Source organism: Colletes latitarsis, chromosome 8 (genome assembly GCF_051014445.1).
Source record: "Colletes latitarsis isolate SP2378_abdomen chromosome 8, iyColLati1, whole genome shotgun sequence".
Classification (NCBI taxonomy): domain Eukaryota; kingdom Metazoa; phylum Arthropoda; class Insecta; order Hymenoptera; family Colletidae; genus Colletes; species Colletes latitarsis.
This window is the reverse complement of record NC_135141.1, coordinates 23,436,627-23,458,219: the sequence shown is the minus strand read 5'-3', so window position 1 is coordinate 23,458,219 and position 21,593 is coordinate 23,436,627. Positions and strand designations below refer to the sequence as shown.

At 42.4% G+C, this 21,593-nt stretch overlaps 2 protein-coding genes across 4 annotated transcripts in view; both read left to right on the top strand.

Annotated features, from left to right (window-relative positions):
• Positions 1-6,165, top strand: part of LOC143344290 (uncharacterized) — a 43,816-nt gene extending 37,651 nt beyond the window's left edge. For both annotated transcript variants that reach the window (XM_076770195.1, XM_076770194.1), the window contains exons 3-6: positions 564-676; positions 2,559-2,797; positions 3,888-4,042; positions 4,128-6,165. In XM_076770195.1, the coding sequence (XP_076626310.1) occupies positions 564-676; positions 2,559-2,797; positions 3,888-4,042; positions 4,128-4,322 (702 nt within the window). In that variant the 3' untranslated portion in view covers positions 4,323-6,165. The remainder of the gene's footprint in view (positions 1-563; positions 677-2,558; positions 2,798-3,887; positions 4,043-4,127) is intronic.
• A 2,715-nt stretch (positions 6,166-8,880) lies between these two features.
• LOC143344287 (beta-1,4-N-acetylgalactosaminyltransferase bre-4) overlaps positions 8,881-21,593 on the top strand; it is a 64,086-nt gene continuing 51,373 nt past the window's right edge. For both annotated transcript variants that reach the window (XM_076770187.1, XM_076770188.1), the window contains exon 1: positions 8,881-9,432. The gene's annotated coding sequence lies outside the window, so the exon portion shown is untranslated. The remainder of the gene's footprint in view (positions 9,433-21,593) is intronic.

Below are 21,593 nucleotides of genomic sequence, written 5' to 3'. Positions count from 1 at the left end.
TGTTTGCATACATAGTCGATGTTCTAAATTTATTACAAATAAAGATAAACGGTTTAGGGTGGCGATGAATGGGGTCATCTTCACCCTACGGTTTGCGATCCTCTCAACGATCGATTATATTTTATTCAACAATGAGGATTTAAAGATCTCGAAAAGGGGAATATATGTCTAGGAGCATTATGCCAACAATGTCGATGTAATGGCGGCGTTGGAACGCTTTCGATGGCGAGGAGAGTGTTGTTACACCCGGAAACGTTTTCCGTAAAGCTGCTACTTCCGTTACTTCTAAGAGCTCGAGCTTTTCGTCTCGAAAGCTTCTCTCTGACGAGACACCGCATGGAATATACAGTTACTCGTATTCGTACGGTGATTCACTATAAGCGAAAAGAAACTTTCTTACGAATTTTACCCATTTATTTGTTTGTTTTTATTACATCGTGCGTAAAGTCTTCTTTATCCGAGAGGTCTGCCATCGGAATATTCTACCATTCTCCTATAGAAGTAATATTTTACAACGGTTAAAAGCAACTTTGAAGATCGACGGTGTTGTTTTATTGTCGTAGGCAAAGGCGAGCGGCAAAAAATTGCAACGAGTCTCTCTGGCTGTGAGTTTAAAGGGTATTCGAATGACAGACCTTGCTACGGAAGAAGATCAGCTTCAGGTATCCATATACAGGTACGTACTAAACGAGACAGTTTCACGAACGTATTCCAGACGCTTCCTGTTGGGCGAAACGCGCGCGTGCACGCCATGTCACGATCGAAGTTGTAATCGGACGAAACCGGATTCGTCGCTACGGGCTTGTTGTAAATTTTCCCCTTGCGTCAGCCAACATAATATCCGATATCCAACGTACAACCTATCCAAAATCTCACGCAATGAAGTCCGGCGTGCAAACGTTGCGCGATTCGATTCTGGTCACGAAATATTATTCTATCTCTGCTATACCGAAACCTCGATTTATCGAGTGGGAGTTTCAATATCTGATTCGGTATCGAAACGACAAACCATATCGTTGTTCCCCCCTGACTCTTTTTCACAGTCCCGTCCAGCTAATCGAAAAATGCATTCTCGCACCAATTAATTAGAGTATTCCTCGACATTTGGAAATTGGAAAAAGTAACAAATTAATTTAACTTTTTCTATTTTAAAAACAAAAATTTTAGATCTGTAAAAAAAAAAATGGAGTGAAATTGGCGTAAAATGCACACGCATAGGCAACGATATTACGTTTCATTATCGCGCGTTCGATTTCTTTTTGCGAAACGAACCGTGATAAAGCGTGTTCTCTGTAAGAACAGCAATCCAAATGGGTTGGTTACACTTGAATGTGAAATCCCACGGAATACGGTGGTTTCCTATTGTTCGAGCACCGGCTTTGTTCGGTTATAATACACCCGAAAAGCGTTCAAGTGGTAACGAGAAATTTTACGGTTCGCGGTAAAAAGAAGGAAAATGGTAACGACCTTTACTATATATTTTCTTAATCGCACAGTATCCGTGAGCTTCGCTGTGTAACACATCGACGCTATTAATGCTACCTTAATTAACCAGGCTGTAAAAGCGGTTGCAGTTTAAATGCAATTAAGGCGTGAAATTCAGTATCAAGGAACATTCTTTTGATTCAGTGCAGTTTAACCGTGTCGTATATTCGGCCTAAAAATGTATCGGGGCAAACTTAATTTCCATAAATTCCAGGGAAATTAGTGTCCTCGTTTTTCGTAAATAGAACGTTAACGCGCGTGGTTTCGTCCTCAGAGGAAAACCACTGAATCCAAAAGTACCGAGGTACAAAGTTGGATTCGTGCTTGTTAATTTTGCGCGTTTCAAGGTTTGCTCCGAGGCATCTTCTCTTACAAGTGCTTTCAGAGAAACTTCCCTTCATTGTAATCCCTCTGTTCCGTAACCAAGGGAAATTCGCGGCGCTTTCGCGAGCGCGCTCTTTCTCCGAATGAAAATGATTTACATATTACACGTACACGTGTTTATGTCCGGTTATGCACTCCCCGAGTACTCGTGTCCGACGTTTCGCTAACGCTAAGATGACCGCTTTATGGAAATCATTTCGCAATTGCTTTCGTGCTCGCGAGTTTAACAAAACTAGTTAGTCGTAGAAATCGGAAAAATGTCTGTTTTTTAGTATTACTCTTTTTTTTCTTGACTAGATTTTGTTTCGTATCTGTCTGCCGTTAGCTGTCGATTTCTATGAATAATTCATGGAGTCGCGTCTGGTACCCTGTTGTTATTGTTTCTAATTCCGGTGTTTTTAAAGTACCACCATATTCCGTCTGGCTAAATCATACATTGTTTCTCGCCACCTGCATCGATGGTCGCTGATTGTTCGGTCGAAACACGTACGGTAGGGGTTGGATTTTCTGCTTCCGCCTCGCCATAGTTTCAAAGTTTGACTCGTAGTATTTCAAACCATGATTAGTGTTTAGGTTCACACGTTTGTCGCAGCTAATATTATCAACTAATCAACGCTACATTTTGATACGTTATAATTGCACGAATATCCGCAGCTTAAATGGACGATTGTGCTCGAAAATGTTTTCAGAATTTCGTACTGCTCGGCGGATGCGACCCACGACCACGTGTTCGCGTTCATCGCGACAAATTTGAACGAAACGATGGAGTGCCACGCGTTCCTCTGCCCTAAAAGAAAAATGGCGCAGACGGTGACGCTGACGGTGGCCCAAGCCTTTAACACTGCTTACGAGGCATGGCTGTCCCAGGCCGATCCCAGGATCTATCACGCTCAAGATAAGAGTCCCTCGTTAACCGACGACAGAAGCGGTAGGTAAATTCGTTCGTTTCACGATTCTCTGACAATTCAACGCCTGGTAGCGTAAAGTTCCCGTCACGGAATTTTTTAGTGTCATCGACGCTCCAGCGCAAATGTCTCCTAAAAGTAAGTTTAATCCCGCGCCGCTTGATCTGCCATAAAAAGGTACACGGTCGACGCGATGCAATACCCATGTGGTCGAGCACTTAACTCGCCGAGAGTGCGGATATTGCGGAGAGCTTGGCCGAAGGTTATGAGTGCACCCCAGGAAATTGTCCGGTAATATTAAACTTCATACAGAGCCCGGGCTTGGAACATTACGGAAAAGTAGGACAATTACAGCCGGCCTGTTCCCTTCGTTCGCCCAGACACTGCTGACTGAGCACATTTGTTTCGGAAGGAATTACTCGCGATTACCCTTGACGAGCAAATAATTACGTGACAAACTGCGAGAAAACTAGGTGGAGCATAATTTGGCCCGTTCGCGAGATGATTGTTAAAAGCGTTCCAAGCGACGCACGCAGGCGAAAGCAAACCCCCGATCGAACGTTCAAATTAATTAAATAACGTCCGTCCGCGCGCGCAAAAGTCCATCGTTAAAATTAGTTTAATCGGTAGGTGCACGGTTTTTTAAGTCCGATAAAATATTTCGACGGGTTCTCGGACCGAATACGCGCGTCAGGACGCGAGCTCGGTACGCCCTGGGCATTTTCTGCAAATGTTTCGGACGCGATAGGGTAAATAATTAGCGGCGCATGGGTAATTAATGAGGCGGCGCCGTTCCACTGTTCCGTGAGACGAAGCGGCTCGAAGCTACCAATTAGCGACAGACTAGAAATCAGCGTTGGTGCGCCGAAGGTCCTGTTTCCGCATTACGGAAACTCTTCGAGATTGGTATTCATGTGGCCCGATAATGAAAGTGTATCTAGGAAACTCTATCGCACAGCTGCCACGAGTGCTGCTTCCATTTCGCGATTTACGCAAATGGGATTCTCGACTGCCTCTCCTGTTCACACGGTCCCGTCAATACTCTTGCACCCGAACCCTTTGGTTTCGAACTAGCTCCTTTCTTATTAAATACACTCGCGATTATTTGCGCAGAGAATAGCGAGAAAAAGAAGGACGACAGCGTGAAGTCTGTGGGCAAAGCGAACGAGCAGAACAAGCACAGCGATCAACGATGCAACGTCAACGACGCTCAGAAGAATCTCCTAATTGATTTGTCCAACGATACTAAGCCGGCGGGAAACTCGTGGGTAAGCATCAGAGCGTAAATTGCGTAGATTTCTATCAAAGCTCGTCACAGACTTAAATAGTAACGGCCCCGGGGAATGTTTCCAGGTTTGCTTCGAGGAGGAGTCGGGTCAAGACGGCAAGAAGATACAAAAGAAGAGCAGCTCTACCAGTATTCCTATGACGACTTTGAGGCACACAACGACGTCGACGTCGCACCACGTTGTGCCGAGGCCAACGACGGGATTCAAAATGCAAAACGCCTGGGGCGAGTCCAGATCGGTGGATCTGATGTGCTCGTAGCAGGCGTAGCCCTCGGCCGACAGCTTCCGTGACGTGCCATTGATCACTGGCCTCTGGAAGCACTTGTCGAACAACGGCCACCCAAAAAAGATCCACCAATAGGCTAATTGTTATCGCCGAATTCTTTCGAATCGTTCAGAAAACTTCTTGATCCGGAGATGGATCGAATCGTTGGAGGATATATTCTATTCGAAACACGCCAATTAGAGCGAACGAGCTAGTCGATCGTTTCCAATCCAGAGAACACTCGACCAGACTCTGATCACGACATTTATTCTTCTTCTTTTGTGATGAGACTTCACCGAATTACGCTTACCGATATTTTCGAATATCATGGAGTCGGCGATAGAATACGCGGTGTGGTACGTACGTACGCCTCGTGATCTTTTCGACGCTTTTACTGTCCTCGAGGAACGATCGAGATCGAGCGGTGCTCGAGAGGACCAACGAGTTCGGTGGAAAGAGAGCTAGAGGTTCGTGGCTAGGAAGTGGGAACAATTTTCACAATGTATACCTTTTGTATAACGCGTCTATCCGTGCCAATACTTTCGCAACTCGCGCTAAAAACACACACGTAAACATATCGTACACAACTTCGTATTGCTATACCATGTGCAATTCGAACTTTTACTACTTTTAACGATATACAAAGGTTTCTTTTCAAACGATTTCGCGTACGCCAAACAGATGATCAACGTGAAAGAAACGGTCGAATCGTCCGCGTCAAAATAAACAAACTCTTCGTAAATTTTAAGCGGACCCTCCTCACTGTGAAATAGCTGGGCTATTTTTTTAGTTGGGCGTTTTTAACATTCGTCTCCGCGCGGAAACAATATTCTAAGCATAGATTTACGATTAGACGTTAAACGTAGAACGTACCGATAGTACAGTTGATGTTAATATCGCTTCTTACATTGTAATTTTTAAGGGAAAAAATCATGTTAACGACGCTGCTCCTTCTTTTCTTAGGATGATGAAAGTGGGTATCGATTTTATCCTTTCGAAGTACGCTGTAGCAGGTAAGGTCCAAGTCGTGGTCTTTATAGAATCGATGAAATAGTTTGATTCGATATTAGGAAAATGTGTTGATGTACATGTCGTGACGGCGTATATCCATTTAGCTATAGTGTTTGTTCGTCATCGAGACTCTAACATTATTTAATCCGAGAAGAAGCGAGTTTCTGTTACTTGGATCAAATATTATAGTTCGATCGTTACGGTTTATATTCGGTGCTCGAACGATTCCTTTTGTTTAATGATGTTGATTGGTAAACGACAATATCGTTTTTAATTCGCACGTTAAATCGTTTAATCGTTGTTATCGTATTATTATCGTTGCACGTAGAGTTCTTTAAACAAATTGTTTCTTGCATGTTCGTGTGCTTTTGGATTCTCGATATACGGTGAGACGAAGCACGGGAACGATAAATTGAAAATTTGTCAGATTGTCTCGCTCTCTGCTTTAACGTAGTTGGCTACTTTAACGGAAACGTTGATAGATCGATAGACTAATGGGATACTAAGAAATTATTAATGTTCGCGAACGGACGTTAACAACGTCGATCGATCGACAGCCAATTTTTGCATTTACACTTCAATTTGTTCGATTTTTTCGTCCGCCAATCGGGTTCGTAATCGAGAACCCGAACATACAGTGTTTATCGTTTAAGAACGAATATCGGAATATTTTGATCGACTTCGTTGACGAGAATCAACGATAATTTTATACGGTCATGATTCGATAGGCGGGATGCGTTATCGCAAAACGGATTTGCAATTTCGCCTACTATGCTAAGTGTTAGAACGTAAGAAGTACACGTGAAATACACGCATACATATCTAAGCTGTGTTTTACTGTCGAAGACTATTCGATTGAATAGACTCGACTCGATCCGAGGTCTCTTGCGATTTCGCGAACGTTCGCGAATTAATTGTTTACGGAATACCCTTTTATTGATCTTCCGCTCCGTAGGAACGTTTCCGTATTTCCGTGGACGTTTTAAAGATGGCGACAGACGTCAACTCTAAGAGCAAAATAACGGATTCACGGGGATAGGAAAATTTCTCGTTCGTCGAAAATTCCTCTTACAATATTCCCAGGCGATAAAAAGGATTTTCAATTATCACTTTTGTTTTGTATTTATTTGTTGTTGCGTGAACAAAATTTGCACAACGACGCAGCTCGTTTCCAGGGGTTCCAACAGATGGGGACGCGTGTTCGTAGTAAATTTTTATCTCGAGATTAACAGTATCCGATGAGTTTTGTATTAATTGATCTTTGTGAAACCATTCTCCCGCGGTGAATAGATTTTGTTAAGCAATTACGCGCGCCTGTTTAGCGTCAGAGTTCACGGAAGGTGTAAATTCAATTATAGTTTAAACGCTCGCATGAAAACACGGACCCTAGAGAAGGATTTTCGTTGAAGCAAAACTGGAGCAGGGTAAGTTGAAATATGTGTGCAAACTTAGCCTTCGTGATACGTCAATACATCCTCGGGCTATTCAAGACCCGCCGAACACTGGCTAGAGCCATGCAAAGCAAAGAGGAGCATGTTAAAGCAGAAATGTTTCGGGGTTACTGCATAGAGGGTGAGTAAACGAGCGCGCTTTAGCCGAAGAAAGCGAGACGAGGCGGAAAATAACGGACCCCGAAGCGGGAAAGAGTAGGAAACTGTGACGTCGACCGGAAGACAAAATAAATTACTCTTGTATGTAACCGGGTGCTTTTCGATGTTTCTCAGATGCCCCAGATGCGATTTCTTATCTCGGCCGATTTCTTCCTCAGATGTAAAACCTCCTCGCTTGCTCTTCAATCTTTCGAAATATACGTTGAAATTACGTACACTTCGACGGCGTTCTTTCACCCATGAATATACAGAAACGGAACGTTCCTCGACTGGTTTCTTAGTCATAAACTATTATTATACACATTTAAACCGATGAAGACTTTCTCCAACGAAGAAGCGTATTTCTTCGATAGTTTTTCCAACCGATTTTTGTCTCGCGACACGCAACGTACCTTTAGCAATCAGCTCGGAAGTAATTTACTGTTCCTCTCGCGCAAGCTTTTTAAACGGAAGAAGATTGCGACGACACGAACGGCCGAATAGAAACGAGGAAATTTTCGATGATACGAACGCGGTCGAAGCTTATTTGACGAGATCGCCGGTAGAAAGGTCTTCCAGGAAATTGCGAGGGTGGAAAAAGAGGTGGAAAAAAGGAACGGCCGGAGCAAACCCTTTTCCTCCTCGGGGAGCATCGCAATAATGCCACGATCCCGACTTCTCGTCGTTTTATTTCACAGATTCGCTGAAAATTTTTATTGAACCGGGGTCATCTTATGAAACGTTCGTTTAAACTTTAGAACTTTAATAAAATTCAACGCATACTCGGACCGGGGATCGACCAAGTTTTTCTACGATTCTCTCCGCAAACTGCGAATTCTATGCGTGGTACGCGATGCTCTACGAGAGAATGCAAAGAACGCAAATAGAAAACGCGACGCAATTATAAAATGAATCGGTGCTCGTTTAAGAACTGTTTTTACCGTGACGGAAATTCTCATTAATTTTATCTACGACTCGGATAACCATTGAAAATGGAAACACGAGGGCGACACAAATATTTTTCCACGGCTTTTCACCATTCTCGTTATTCCAGCCCGTCTTTCAACCGTTTCATTTTCTCGCAGATTTAAAGGTTTACTTCGTTAAAATTGAAGCTGCCTGAACGGACGATGGAGTCTCAAAGAATTAATCTCGCCTCCGTGCCGAACGGAACGATTAAACTTTTTAGCTGAGAATTTACTTGGATCTCTCAAGCCGATGAACAGAGATGGATACCTATCGAGGATTGCCGAAGCCATTGAAAAGAGAGTGGATATCGAATTGATTCCGTAAAACTTTCAACTAGCTAGCTTCGAAGAAAGAAATTAAAGTTTCTTTCGCAGCCGGCATCGCGCGAATTTCCAAAGGAACTTGAACTACGTGGATCTCAATGGACGAACAGTTCTCTTTTGCAGCGATAAGGTTTCATTGTATTCTTTCATTCGAGTTATCAATGCGCATTCTTGCAACCTTTCGAGTCGAGGCAGTCGTCGAGGCTCTTTGTGCGTTCAAAACAATTCCCTTCCAGCTTTTAAGGTACAAAACAAGTATCACCCTAGGGTATTTTCGTCGTACAATTTACTCGTTAAAATTTTTACAGACGATATCTTGTCGCTAAAAAACTGGGACAAACTGTTCATCATTTTATGATTCAAAGTCAGTGTTTAAAACTCTTGATTGCCTCTAAAATCCTATAATTCTCGAGAACTTCGATAATCGATAAGATTCGAAGGTTTATACATCGATTTCGAATCTGTATTGCAACAAAGAATAAAATTCAATGTTCCACGATTCAAATTATTTTAAGTTGCCGCGTAGTACCGTTGGCGCGCGATAGGTGGCGGGTCGGTGTCTAGAACAGTAACATTCAACATGGCGTCGTGGCGTCAGTCGCGTCGCGTCCGTGCCACGGAAGTTATCGATACCGCCGCTCGTAGGCGCTGTCAGTCGCGTGTCAGTACGAGAACGTTTCCTCGAGGATGTTCGCGGTAAAGATCTTCCGAATCGGAGATCCGTGGCTTTCTCGGTCGTCCAAATTTCCCGCGGGATTCTGGAGTCGCTACAGCAGACAGCCGTCGAAGGACGGTGACAGTTGTTTTCCGTTCGTGTCATCTCGAGTGTTATCCAGCAAGGACAGTGTCTGTTTTACCGTGTGATCGTGCTTTCGGGAATGAGTAGAGGGAGAGCGTGCTCCTGCAAACTGTCGTGCGTGTAACAAATCGTGCGGTTCTCTCAGATGTTCAGGGTGAGATTTCTATGCGATCACATGGTTGCCTGTCGTTGTTTACCCGGCCATAATTAGCGAGAAAGCTGGAGGCTCGTCGGTTGACAAGGTGCACGGCGAGACAACGTCGAAATACGTTCGTGAGGCGGAGAAACGACGAGGTACGTTACTCGTGGGACTGGAGGCTGACGCGGCTCGCGGAAGCTGCGTATCCTCGTCGTCCGCGTCGAAAACAAGAAAAGCTCGAGAAACTTGACGCCGTTCGGCTCTTCGAACAATGGTATGTGCTTCTTGATTGTGGAAACGAAACACGTTCGAACTTGTCGATCGCGCCCTTCGCTTGTATTTTATCCGGTCGTGTTGTACTCACGTGACAGCTGACGGCCAAAGGGCTGTTACGATGTTATCCAAATGACATCGTTCAAACAACGTTTCGTCCTTTCACGCGATAAAATTTATCCGCCCCAGGACCACCAAATACATTCTCTCTTTCACGATCTTTTAGTTGATAGTTTAAATTCCAATTAGCGGTACGTAAATGGGTGTTTCCATCTTTAGAGTCGGATAATTAATGAATAGTAAATGTTCGTGCAAACATTGACATTACGTAAATTCAACGAAACTTTGAAAAAATCGTAATATTTTTAGCTTCGTACCGAACAAATTTGTCCTGACACAGTTTTTCGTATCGGCAAAAATAACGAAGATGTCCAAGGCGGTGAAAGTTGTTGGGTCATCCGGTATGAAAAATAATTCGCACACGATGCGAGCTCTATTGAATAACAAGAAAGTTGACTCACGGACCTTGGAGTTTTGCTCGTAAAATTAAATGTGCACGACTCCCGTGCTGCTCCAAATGATATACCATAATTGTCCACTTACCTGCTTATTTTTTATTTGGATATATCCCAGATATACAGGGTGTTCGGCCACCCCTGGGAAAAATTGTAATGGAAGATTCTAGAGGCCAAAATAGAACGAAAATCAAGAATACAAATTTGTTGATGGAGGCTTCGTTAAAAAGTTATTAACGTTTAAAGTTTCGTCCTTATTGAATTTTTTTTCCGAAAATGCGCCGGATTTTGGGGGTCTGTCTGTTCACCAAAAATGATTGTAATTGATCCCCGCAACCGAAAATAATTTTTCCAGAACGATTTGCAACTTTTCAATTTTGCCGAAAAATTTAGGCACCTACCCCCTGTCAATTTTCTTAAACAATCGTTTTCGATTTTTAGTAATTTTGTTTGACGTCCTACAGAAAAGTTGTGTAATACTTTTTTGTAGGTACCCATGAGCTCTACTTCAGAAAAAAGTTTCATTGGAATATATTCACAATTGTAGGAGTTGTGGCTGTTTGAAAATTGGACCATTTTTATGGGGTTTTTCTCATTTTGCGAGGTCAAGGACCAACTTTTCGAATATTTTTACGATTTGTACATATTCTCCATCAAAATACGCGTAGTTTGCTTTTTTAAACATTAAAATCGTCCTATCCGTTCGGAAGTTATGACGTTTTAAAGATTCGCATGAAATTTCAGGAAAGCATTTCTGGCCTGAAATTATACTTTCGATAAGGAATTTTTTTCTCGAAAGTGGGTAAGATTTCGGGGGTATGTCTATTCACCAAAAATGATTGTAATTGACCCCCGCAACCAAAAATAATTTTTCCAGAACGATTTGAAACTTTTCAATTTCGCCGAAAAATTTAGGCACCTACGCCCTGTCGATTTTCCTTAAAAATTCATTCTTCATTTTTAATAAATTTGTTTGACGCTCCACAGAAAAGTTGTGTAATACTTTTTTGTAGGTACCCATGAGCTCTACTTCAGAAAAAAGTTTCATTGAAATATATTCACAATTGTAGGAGTTATAGCTGTTTGAAAATTGGACCATTTTTATGGGGTTTTTCTCATTTCGCGGGGTCAAGGACCAACTTTTCGAATATTTTTACGATTTGTACATATTCTCCACCAAAATACGCGTAGTTTGCTTTTTTAAACATTAAAATCGTCCAATCCGTTCAGAAGTTATGACCTTTTAAAGATTCGCATGAAATTTCAGGGAAGCATTTCAATTATACTTTCGGTAAGGAATTTTTTTCTCCAAAGTGGATAGGATTTCGGGGGTATGTCTATTGACCAAAAATGATTGTAATCGACTCCTGCAACTGAAATTATTTTTTAAAGAATGAATTGAAATTTTTTAATTTCGACGAAAAATTTGTCCACTTACAGAATTTTTTCCTCGAAAGTGGGTAGGATTTCGGGTGTATATGTATTCATCAAAAATGATTGTAATTGACCCCGGAAATCGAAAATAATTTTTCCAGAACGATTTGAAATTTTTTAATTCAATTTTTAATAACTTTTTAACGAATTCGCTGTCAAGAAATTGATATTCTTGATTTTCGTCTCATTTTGACCTCCAAAATCTCCTATTTTTCGGATGGTTAACGCATTCCAATAGCTTCTCCGATCCTGCGTATTAGTGTATTGTAAAATTATAAGTTCGAAGTGCCGGTCACCGGTGACCATCATACCAATGGCGTTTTAATGTGTTTTTCCGTAAAAGAAATTTTCTTGCTATAATATTTAGCTCGTAAATCGAGAAACAAGGAAGCCTGAAACGCGATATTATTTTTATTACTCTGAAACGTGGGCGCACGTGGCGCCGAAGGAACGCTAATGAGCATAATCATTCGTTAGACAAATAAAGCGTTCTTTATTCAGTATCGGAGGTCGCGGTTTCAATGCGAGCATTGTTTCAACGTCGCTACTGTATTGTTTCGTCGATGCAAAACTGGGATCGTTTAACTGGATTTATTTCAGCGCGCGGGGCGATACGTTTTCGTTTAAATTGGAATGTAATTAAAGGGCAAACGACTTCGTGTTTTCGAATATGCCACATTGTGTATTATTTGACCGGGACGGTTAAATTTTGAACGAATGTAATGCGAAACGGCCAATGAATTCGTGACGGTCGACGATCGAACGAATATCACGTGTAATACGCGGCATATCCATTCTCGGCGACGCATTTCGTTAAAACAATAGAGACCGCCGCGACCTAAATAGCCGATAGTCCGCTTTTAATCTCTCGAGATGGAATCCACGCAACGATAAACCTTCTCGAGCCGTTTCAGTGATTTCACCCGCTTCGCAACCGGACTAATCAAATTCTAAATGGAATGCGCGATTGTTGCGCAACACGGTCGGTCACCCTTTCCAATTGTCGCAATCGTCTAGGAAATTGATAAACGCAACAAGATACGGTTCGTTCGGCGGGCTAGTAAAAGTACATGAAAGTTGTAACACATTTACTTTTTCGCGATAGTCGTTTCTAAATATCATATGATAATTTCCACGATACGTGTGCTCGGTAAAACTCTGTTTTTTACTGTTTGCACAACCTTGCACCAGGTTGCACCATTCGAGGCGTCGAGCGTAACTTTTCGAGCGTACGCGACGCGATGTTACAGTTTCGAAAGACGCTTAGAAACAATTACCAACAAGAATTTATGCCTGGGCTAATAAAGAAAGAGACTGTATCGGGAACAGACCCGATTGCAACCAAGTAACTACGCGAACGACCTCGCGCAACCAGTTACCGTCATTCGAGGCATAAAAGAGAATCCGTGCAAAGGACACTCTCGTTGCCTTGTCGCGCGTCGATTGCGTAACTCGCCGTGAAATCCAAACGGGGATTCCTAAACTGTTCTCCAGGCCAAGATCCTACCCAATTTTTATCTCGAAACACCCGTAATTGCCCAAACAGCATCCCAAATACCAAATTATCGAAATGCTTGACCCTTCAACTTAATTGCGATCTCGGATGTACATACGGGGTGTCCACGCTAAAGTGTGACAGTCGCGATATTTCAATAACTATCGATGATGCGAACAAATTGTTGTGGCGCTGCTTTGTTGCAGTTAGAAACTCGTGAGATTCGTAGGAGAACAGAAAAGGAAAGGAGGGGGCGCATTTCGTCCGTGTCTGCTAGCGGACTTTTTTTTTCTTTTGTAAAGAACGTTTATTGTGCCAAGAAAACAATTATAAATATATATACAAAGGGGTACAATAAACCTAAACGTACGAACAGCTATCTTATAACTAGGACTACAATTTAGATTAATGGATCAACATATAGACATTAAATAATGTCCGTTGCACTTAATGCTACATACAATATAGTTTTAATTTGTATAGAAAAATGGCACCAAAAAAACTATACAAAGCATAGTCAGATCGAGTTACCTACAGAACCTTAGACGACTGGGATATTAGGAAGTCGGTCGAGGAATGTATACATAGCAACCGAGGGGTCGCCACATTGTTTATATGTAAATTGCAGGATAAATGTTTATAATAATATAATAATAATTGTTAATATTTTAAGTTTTTATGTATATGTGCTATCATTTTGTCCCACTAGATTTTGGCAAAAGTACAATTTCCTTTAAATAATATTAGATGGGTAGATAAAGTTCAATTTGATTTTACTTATATCTGTTAATAAACCTATTCTGAAATAATGTGCAGGGACAAATTTCGGTTGCAATGTAAAAATAAATTAGAATTATGGAAATCTTAATCTGTGCTATCTTTCTGTTCCGGAGTCTATTAACCATCCAAATTATTAACACCATCTTCACAATACTTTCCATGTTTCTTACTTTTCAACAGGCAGAGTCAAACAGCACAACAATAGGACCGCTTTTATAACTTACCACTCAAGTCGAGATGTCTCCGCTGAAAATCAGTAAATTTCTAAGCGTTATATCTTGAAAACTAATAAAAATCGGGTGAATACATTGCAGCTTAATGAATTCGTCTTGAAAAGCAGTATCGCATGATCCAAAGAAAAATATATAGTTCCATTTAAAAAACGAAACTTCACCATCATATCTTTTAAATTAATAACATAAACAAAATTTTCGTTTACGCTAAAATAGAGATCCCATATTATCCTGCAATTTACATGTAAACAATTTGTTCGTATCATCAATAGTTATTGAAATATCGCGATTGTCACACTTTAGCGTGGACACCCTGTATATCGATAAATCCATTTGTTTTTCCTCCTCATTTTTGTACGTACAAGAGTAATTTCATCGAGGATGCTCTACGAAGTCCGTCGCGGTTTTTCTACCGAAGAATGCTTAATTATCGAGCCCATTCTTCATCGAGTATGCTCGAAGAGTTGGTTGTTTTTGCAGAATTGCCCGTCGGACGATGGAGTCATAACTACGGGAACCATCTTCTCTGTAGAGCGCGCGGTTTACATGGAATGGAGGTTCGTTAAAAGGGTGCACTTAATCGTTGCAACGATGTAATTGCAGTACGCTCTCGACATATTTTATCCGTGACGTAATAATTAAGGAATTTGTGTTCTCCCTCCTGTGCTCGGGGATCTCTTAACGTTTTAATTTTAAACATTTTTAACGCTCGTGAAATACGCTTTCCCCGCGGCGATAGAAACGTCCACGAAAGATAAAAAAACTTACTTTCGCGGGAATGAGCGGTCGTGCGCGGTCGAAACCGTTTGGAAGAAGGATTTTCTGCCTAAAAGTTGCGGTATTCGGGCCAGTGGAACTTGAAAATGTTCAGCTCGGGATTCGCGTGCTCATTTTAAGAATTCCGGCGACTTTCTGCATTCCCCGCGCCTTTGTTAGGCGAGAAAATCATGTATCGTGCACACGGTAAGAAATTTAATACGGATTTCCCGAACGTAATGTTACCGGACGCATTCGGCGGGAACTTGAAATGCTTTTAACCGCGAACAGGCTTCCACGTTTTCGCGATAAAAGGGGAACAAGTTTCTCGATAGGGCGTATCATCGATAACCCAGTATACTCCACGTCGTATCTTGATTTTTCGAAACTCGGTATTATCAATGATACGATGTCGTAATACAGTAATCTTCTCGAGAAATCGAGACAAGTTGGAATATCTCGAACCAGCCAGGAACAAAAATTTGCGTAGATTTCAGGCATTCAACGGCGTGTATCTCCATCAAGTTTCCATTCGCGTCGGGGATGACAATATAATACCTTGCGTTAAGCTCGCGCGAACCTGATGTACATTGTATCGAATCGGGAGCCGAGGGGATGGGGCAAATTCAAAGCGCGTTATAGGCTCTCGAACCACGACGTCATTGCCTTATCGACAGCGTAATTCGCGGCTAGAGTAGTTCCCAGGCCTCGCGGATAACCCATTGTTCCGTTTCCAAAGATAAATGCAAGTTGCCGCGAGGCGAGCAAAAACGACCACGCGAACGACGGTCTTTATTAATTGTCTATACAAATAGAAACGCATACCCGCGGTACGAATGCATAATTCAACTCGATGCACAGAGATTTCTATGGAAAGACATCATCAGCGCTGAGCAACATGGTTTCTTTGTTGGTCGACCGACAGTGACTAACCTTGTGAAGTATCGTCGCTACATTGGCTTTTCAAAAGCCTTTGATTTTATTAATCATTCGATCGTAATTTCCAAATTATAATACTCTCTCTCGTATAGTTTTTATTTCGTCTTTCTTTACACGTTTCTTCTCTTTGTACGAAAAGGTTTTTCCCGCGAATAAATGAATAGTAAATAATGCACGTGTGCAGAAACGACGGGAACAATCGCAGGGGGCGGAGTTTCGATGCAATCGCTCGAGATTGTTTATACTCGTTGCATTTCACGAGTCGAACTGTACGGATTCGCGTCACTGTATCGGATTGCAAGGCATTTTTCTACTCGGTGGTAAGAGACGAAGAAATCGGGGCTTTCGCGACAAAGGGCCTTCTTCTCGTCTTTGCCGGAAAGTACTCGACGACGCGTCGGTGAAATTAACTCGCCTCGTCCTGGGTCCCTTCGTTCCCGAACTATTTGCGCACTCTACACACGCGAAAAGCGGCTTTTACACGCTTTGCCACTGAATTTCGATGGCGTTATTCGCGCGCGTCTGCTCCTCGCGATTTCCCTCGAAATCAGACTCCAGCGGTATTTGCTCCCATCGAATGCAAACAAACGCCAAAACCTTTGATCCGAAATAGTTTCGTGGCGAATACAAGAACACGTACAATGTTCCAAGGATGATTAATCTTTGTTTCTCCCATCAACCGGTATTTTTTTACGGGGTTACAGAGGAAAGGAAAGACTTGCTAGGGTCGATCAGTTTTTTAGACACCGCGACGTTCGATGGTCAGTTACGATTGTTATTAGCGTTATTTCTAATCTATCGCTGAACAATGTCGACGCAGCGGACAATTTGGTCGAGCAAATTGTAGGAATAAAGCCGCTGTTCCCGGACGAGCCCGTTAAATTTTCCAACGGACTTCCGTGGAAATTTCTAATGAGCGGAAAACGTGATATTAAATTACTGATGCTCGAGATGGAAGTTCGAGCTCGTTGGTCATTCAGCCAGAGAAATTTCTAGAGATCCGAAGTTCGTTTGCGAACCCGTCCGTCTACGGTGTAGATGGACATACAGTATTCGCCAGAAAAGTAATTAGAAGTTTATTGCGCCTGCTGGTGCACGTTGGGAAAAGTTTTCCCCGTCGAGAGACATCGCCCCGTCATATACATATATCCTTTCCGGGCGCGAATTTTTCCGAATTTTCTTTCGCGTTCGTTTATATCGATAAAACGATTCGATTCGCCGTAGTAAACCTTGTTTGCCGCAAACTCGATTTGTTCGTTAATTTATCGATTTATCGCCGTCTGCCTTTGTGTTCGTTTCTTCGAGCCACGACCTTTAATCGTAGCGTATCGCGAATACGTACATTGTATCGTGCGGTCGATCGATTATCGCATTTAAAAATTCATGGCTGCCCCCGCTGGCTTCGGTGATACAACGACGAGCCATAATTCGAAGCTATGAAACGTTAATGGAAATGGATCGATTCCTAACAGGCGGGGCTGCTTTCGGAGAAAAACACGCGCGATAATTGCGATAAGAAATTCCGTCGTGTTCCTCTCACCTTCTTCCTTCTCGCGATACCGTGCTCCCATAACTTTGTTAGACAGTTTCTGTTTTCGCGACGCTCCACATTATCTCGCACTGTAAAGTATAGCGGACTCCCGTACAACGCGGTTAAATACGTTACGCGTTATAGGGACTCGTGTCGTACAAGAATTTTCCTCGTATAATGCGAATAATATTCCACCATCGCCATTGTGGGGAATATTGCATTTGGTATTAAAATTACCTGGCAACCGAATAGAACGAAGCGATAAATCTATGAATATATTTTATAATATATTAATACCTGTATGTTTATCGCTATGTTCCCTCTATTTCCCAACGCCATAAATTTTATAGAAAATCGTGCCTCGACCCGTTAATTATCGAAGTAATTTCAATGTAGCACTAAATTCTGCTCTGTGTTGGCGTAAACTTCGTTCGCAAATTTTCACACGAATATTAAACGTTCCGTGATTTAATCGCGCTTTAGCAGGTAGTAGACACTGACGCAAAGTTCGAACCGTAATTTGGTCATTTTTTATTTTGGTATTATTTTGTCACGCAGAATCTGCTCGTAAAAGATTGCCCAATCACGGTTAAACACCCTGTAGATTCGACAGAAAGGAAAGATTGCACGGTGCGAGGAAGAACGCGGTAGCCTAGTCGCAAACAAGAAAGAGACCGGGGCACCGATGAGTTATGAAGCTCGTAGCTCGTTTATTATCGCAACGGCGGGGTTAATCACGCTCCGTCTAACGATTTCCTTGTTAAACCCCGCACTGCTGACGGTGCTGGGATTCGTGCTATTTCGCGGTCCGTTTCGCGAGCAAGGTGGAAAGTTATCTTCGTTTTCCTGAAGCCCGCGGAGCGAATCAGTCGCGGAAACAGGAGCACGCCCGAGCCAAAGGACGAAAACGTCGTAATATGAAGCCCTGCGTATCCAATCTTCGGCTCTATGGGAACGTTAATATCGTTGGGGAAGCCGTTTAATCGCCTTGATTAACATTTTCCTCGTGCATACAGTGTATCGCTTCCATTGTCCCCGTTGCTGTGTACCGGCGTTAACGTCGCTAAATATTAACAGCTATCTAAGCTGGACTTTGCGCGACACTGTCCCCCGTGTTGTCACTGAACAATATCGCTACATTTTCGCTCGAATTATTTGGTTTTTGCAGACGGTAGATGCCCAATTTTATCTTGCACAATATTTGTACAAAATAAATCGTTTTACTGGGTGTAACGATGCTTTAGTTCCCAGCTGTAGATAACAGAGAGGCTCGGGTCCGCGCGTGCAGTTTCAGGAAGCAACGGGGATAAGTTTGTGACAGCTCGGGAGGCAGAAGTTGTGGCAACATGCGAGGCAGTACTGTATTACGTACAGCCAACTGCTGTGATTTACTATCGAGGAAAGTTCCGGGGTCTTTGATGCTTCCGTTGGTTACGTCAGCTCTGCATGGGACGTGTTCGGAAAGGAAAATTCCTGTTTACTGTACAACATCTGCGCGGTTTCTTTGGAACGATAAATCGTCGTTTGCCTCGTTGTGCGATTTCCAGACCAATGGACCAATTTACCAATTTAATTCCCAAGCTTAGACGTTTGGAAAAATCTATAACATGGAATTTATCAATTCCGACGACGTTGCAGCCGTAAATACTACATTTGATTAAGTAGTTCCTGATCGAACTACCGAAAGAAACATTTGCCGATGTCTGACTTTCTTCCAGGAAGTTAGAAAATTTCAAATATTGCCAACGTTTCGACCCAAGTGTTCTAGTATTTGCGAACAGTAGCGTACGTGCTTAGTTCCAGAAACAGCTTGTCTTCTCGTATATTGGCTTAAATTGGTCAACGTTGATGGATGCGAAATATGTGTCGCGAATCGCCCCCGCGACTCCTGAAAATATTTTCCGACCGTGATTTCTTCGTGGCGCGCAGAATTTCCCGATTAATGCGTCCGGATCGCAGGAAAAGTTTTCGCGGCTCGATTTTTCCAACGTTATCGATTCGACAGGCAATTCAATTATCCCGGCTCGATGTAAAACGTGGTCCAACAAGGTTTCAATTTCAATTTTAACGCAATGATGATCGCGTAAACACTCGAAATACGTATATCTCGAATCGATTAACAATCTTTTGTTCGTGCATTAACGTTATTATCTTTGACCTGGGCTTCATACTAATTTAAATCCCATTGTTCCGTCGCTGTAATTACTCTTCGTCGAATCAAGCGCGATCGCCTACCGATAATTCGTTACGAGTTTACCATTAATTGAAGCTTCTCGCCTAATTAGCCAGTTATTGCTACCCGAATCCTACGTCCCGACCCGCTAATTACTCGTTTGCAAATTACCCTGCTTTTAGGAGGGATTGTTCCTCGAGAAAATTTTAAATTACAGCACTTTAACGTCGTAAAATTTTCAGCGGAAGCAAACCGACTCATTCGTAGTTCTAGTATTACTTTAGTATGCATTTTCTTTTACGCATCTTATTTCATTTTATTCGTTGAATAAGGTCGTTAAGTTATTAGAATCGCCTCGTATAAAGATATTCCGGTTGATCTTGATGCTACCTGGCACTTTATTTTTAGACGCGAAGAGATATAGATAACAATAATGCCACGAGTCTAAGAAGCCGTGGAAAATTCCAGCGTCGAACAGCCACCAAAGGATTTTACGTTTTGAAACAACGACGACCAAAGCCAAGCACTGGGAAAAGGATATACTCCGGCTATTCTTGGGGATTAGACGACTCGAGGTTCTAGAATCCTTGATGACTCCTAATCTCGAGTTCGCCTTTTCCATCGGATCGCGTCGTTACGCTGTTTTAACACTAGATTTACTGGAAATTGCACTTGTACTACAACGGAGTCGCTAATAACCAGAGTGGTTGATGCGTCTTTAAACCGTGAGGAAAAAAACAAACGAACGGACTCACGTCTGGTGTAAAAAGCGTCGTTGAACGAATAGAAAGGAAATAATAAAACCGTTCCATATTTCACGCGAGGAACAAAATCCAGAGAGTAATTACGAAAGGGGGGTGAAATAAACGCGCGAAGGATTTCGCTTCTTTGCGTTAATGGCTCTGTTGGGTTTGTTGCAGCCAGCTGGCTCTCGGTGCAACGTAAATTATGAACACAGGTACGCGCCAGTAGCTGTAATGTCAGCCGATCGTTGATTCCGGAGCTTATTCCTGGTACCTCCGCGTTTGTGGTAAACGCCGGCATCCCTGCTACAGCCATAATCGTTGATTTTAGGTACACAATGGCGGCGTACGCTCGCGGCAAGTGGCGCTATTTTCTCTACTAAATACGCCGCGCGTACTCTTGATACGCGTAATACGTGCACTGCTCGCAACACTACGGCATTCCGGTTCAATCCCCGAGCTTACTGCTTCCCAGCATGATGTCCCTCGACATGTACTTACGGTCGGTTACGAAAATAATCAGACTCCGTTGTAGTTCTAACGCTAACCGTGTTTCTTAAGGTGCTATTCTACGGTTTCATTTTTTTGGTCTTTTAAAGGATTTTTTTCCAAGGAAAGTACAAGTTTCTCAATTTCGACATTCTGCGCACGTATTTATTTACATTGTACGAATGCTCACAATTTTTTTCGAGCGAGAATAATTGAAACTGAGGTTCCTTTAAAACATAGTGATACCTAACCCAGACCAGAATAAATATCACTCGAGAAATAATTGTTATTATTTATATATTACAATTGAGAAATAATTTTTTGTTTATTCTGGTTAAAACGGTTAAGGTTCGATGGTTAGAGCTGCTTTCGATATTTTCGTGGAATAGGAAACGGGAGCATGTTTCGCGAGCGTATTCGCGGTTTCTTTTGTAAACAGATTTCATGAATAAGATGTCGCTTTGTATTTCGGTCCGATCGTTCAAACAGAATACGCCGTAGAAATATTAGATCCGCGTCGTATGTTTCCGCGATTCGTATGCGGAATGAATAAGTGGAGAGAGAGAGAGAGAGTTTGTAGGCAAAGGGAATAGAAAGCATCGCGGAATAAACAAAACTCGTCCGTCGCGGAGGCTTCTTTCCTCGACGGTAAATCATTCGTATTTCGAAAGGTTGCGTTCCGCAGCGGGAATAGAAATTATTTCAATTCCGTTCTTATCCTAGGGTCTGAAAGAACACCAGGGTGTAAATTGGCCAGCCTCCAAGGTACCTCGTCAGCGCTCGGAAGCTTAAGGGAATGAAAAAGGGTATAGAAGCCAAGTCAAGTGGGAATATATATTTTCCTTATCAGTTTTTGCACGGAGAGCTCGAACGATGCCTTCCGTGAGCTTTCCACGGCCGACCCGTAGGTCGACGGCCGAATGTAAAGTCCATATTACACGGATCAACGAAATGTTTTATGCCAGACGATTCAAACGATTCGTAACGAGTGCTCGCTGGACGAATAGACGAACCCATCTCGTCGACGACCTAAAAAACTGACGATTCTATGTACTAGAAAATATCATTTTCCTA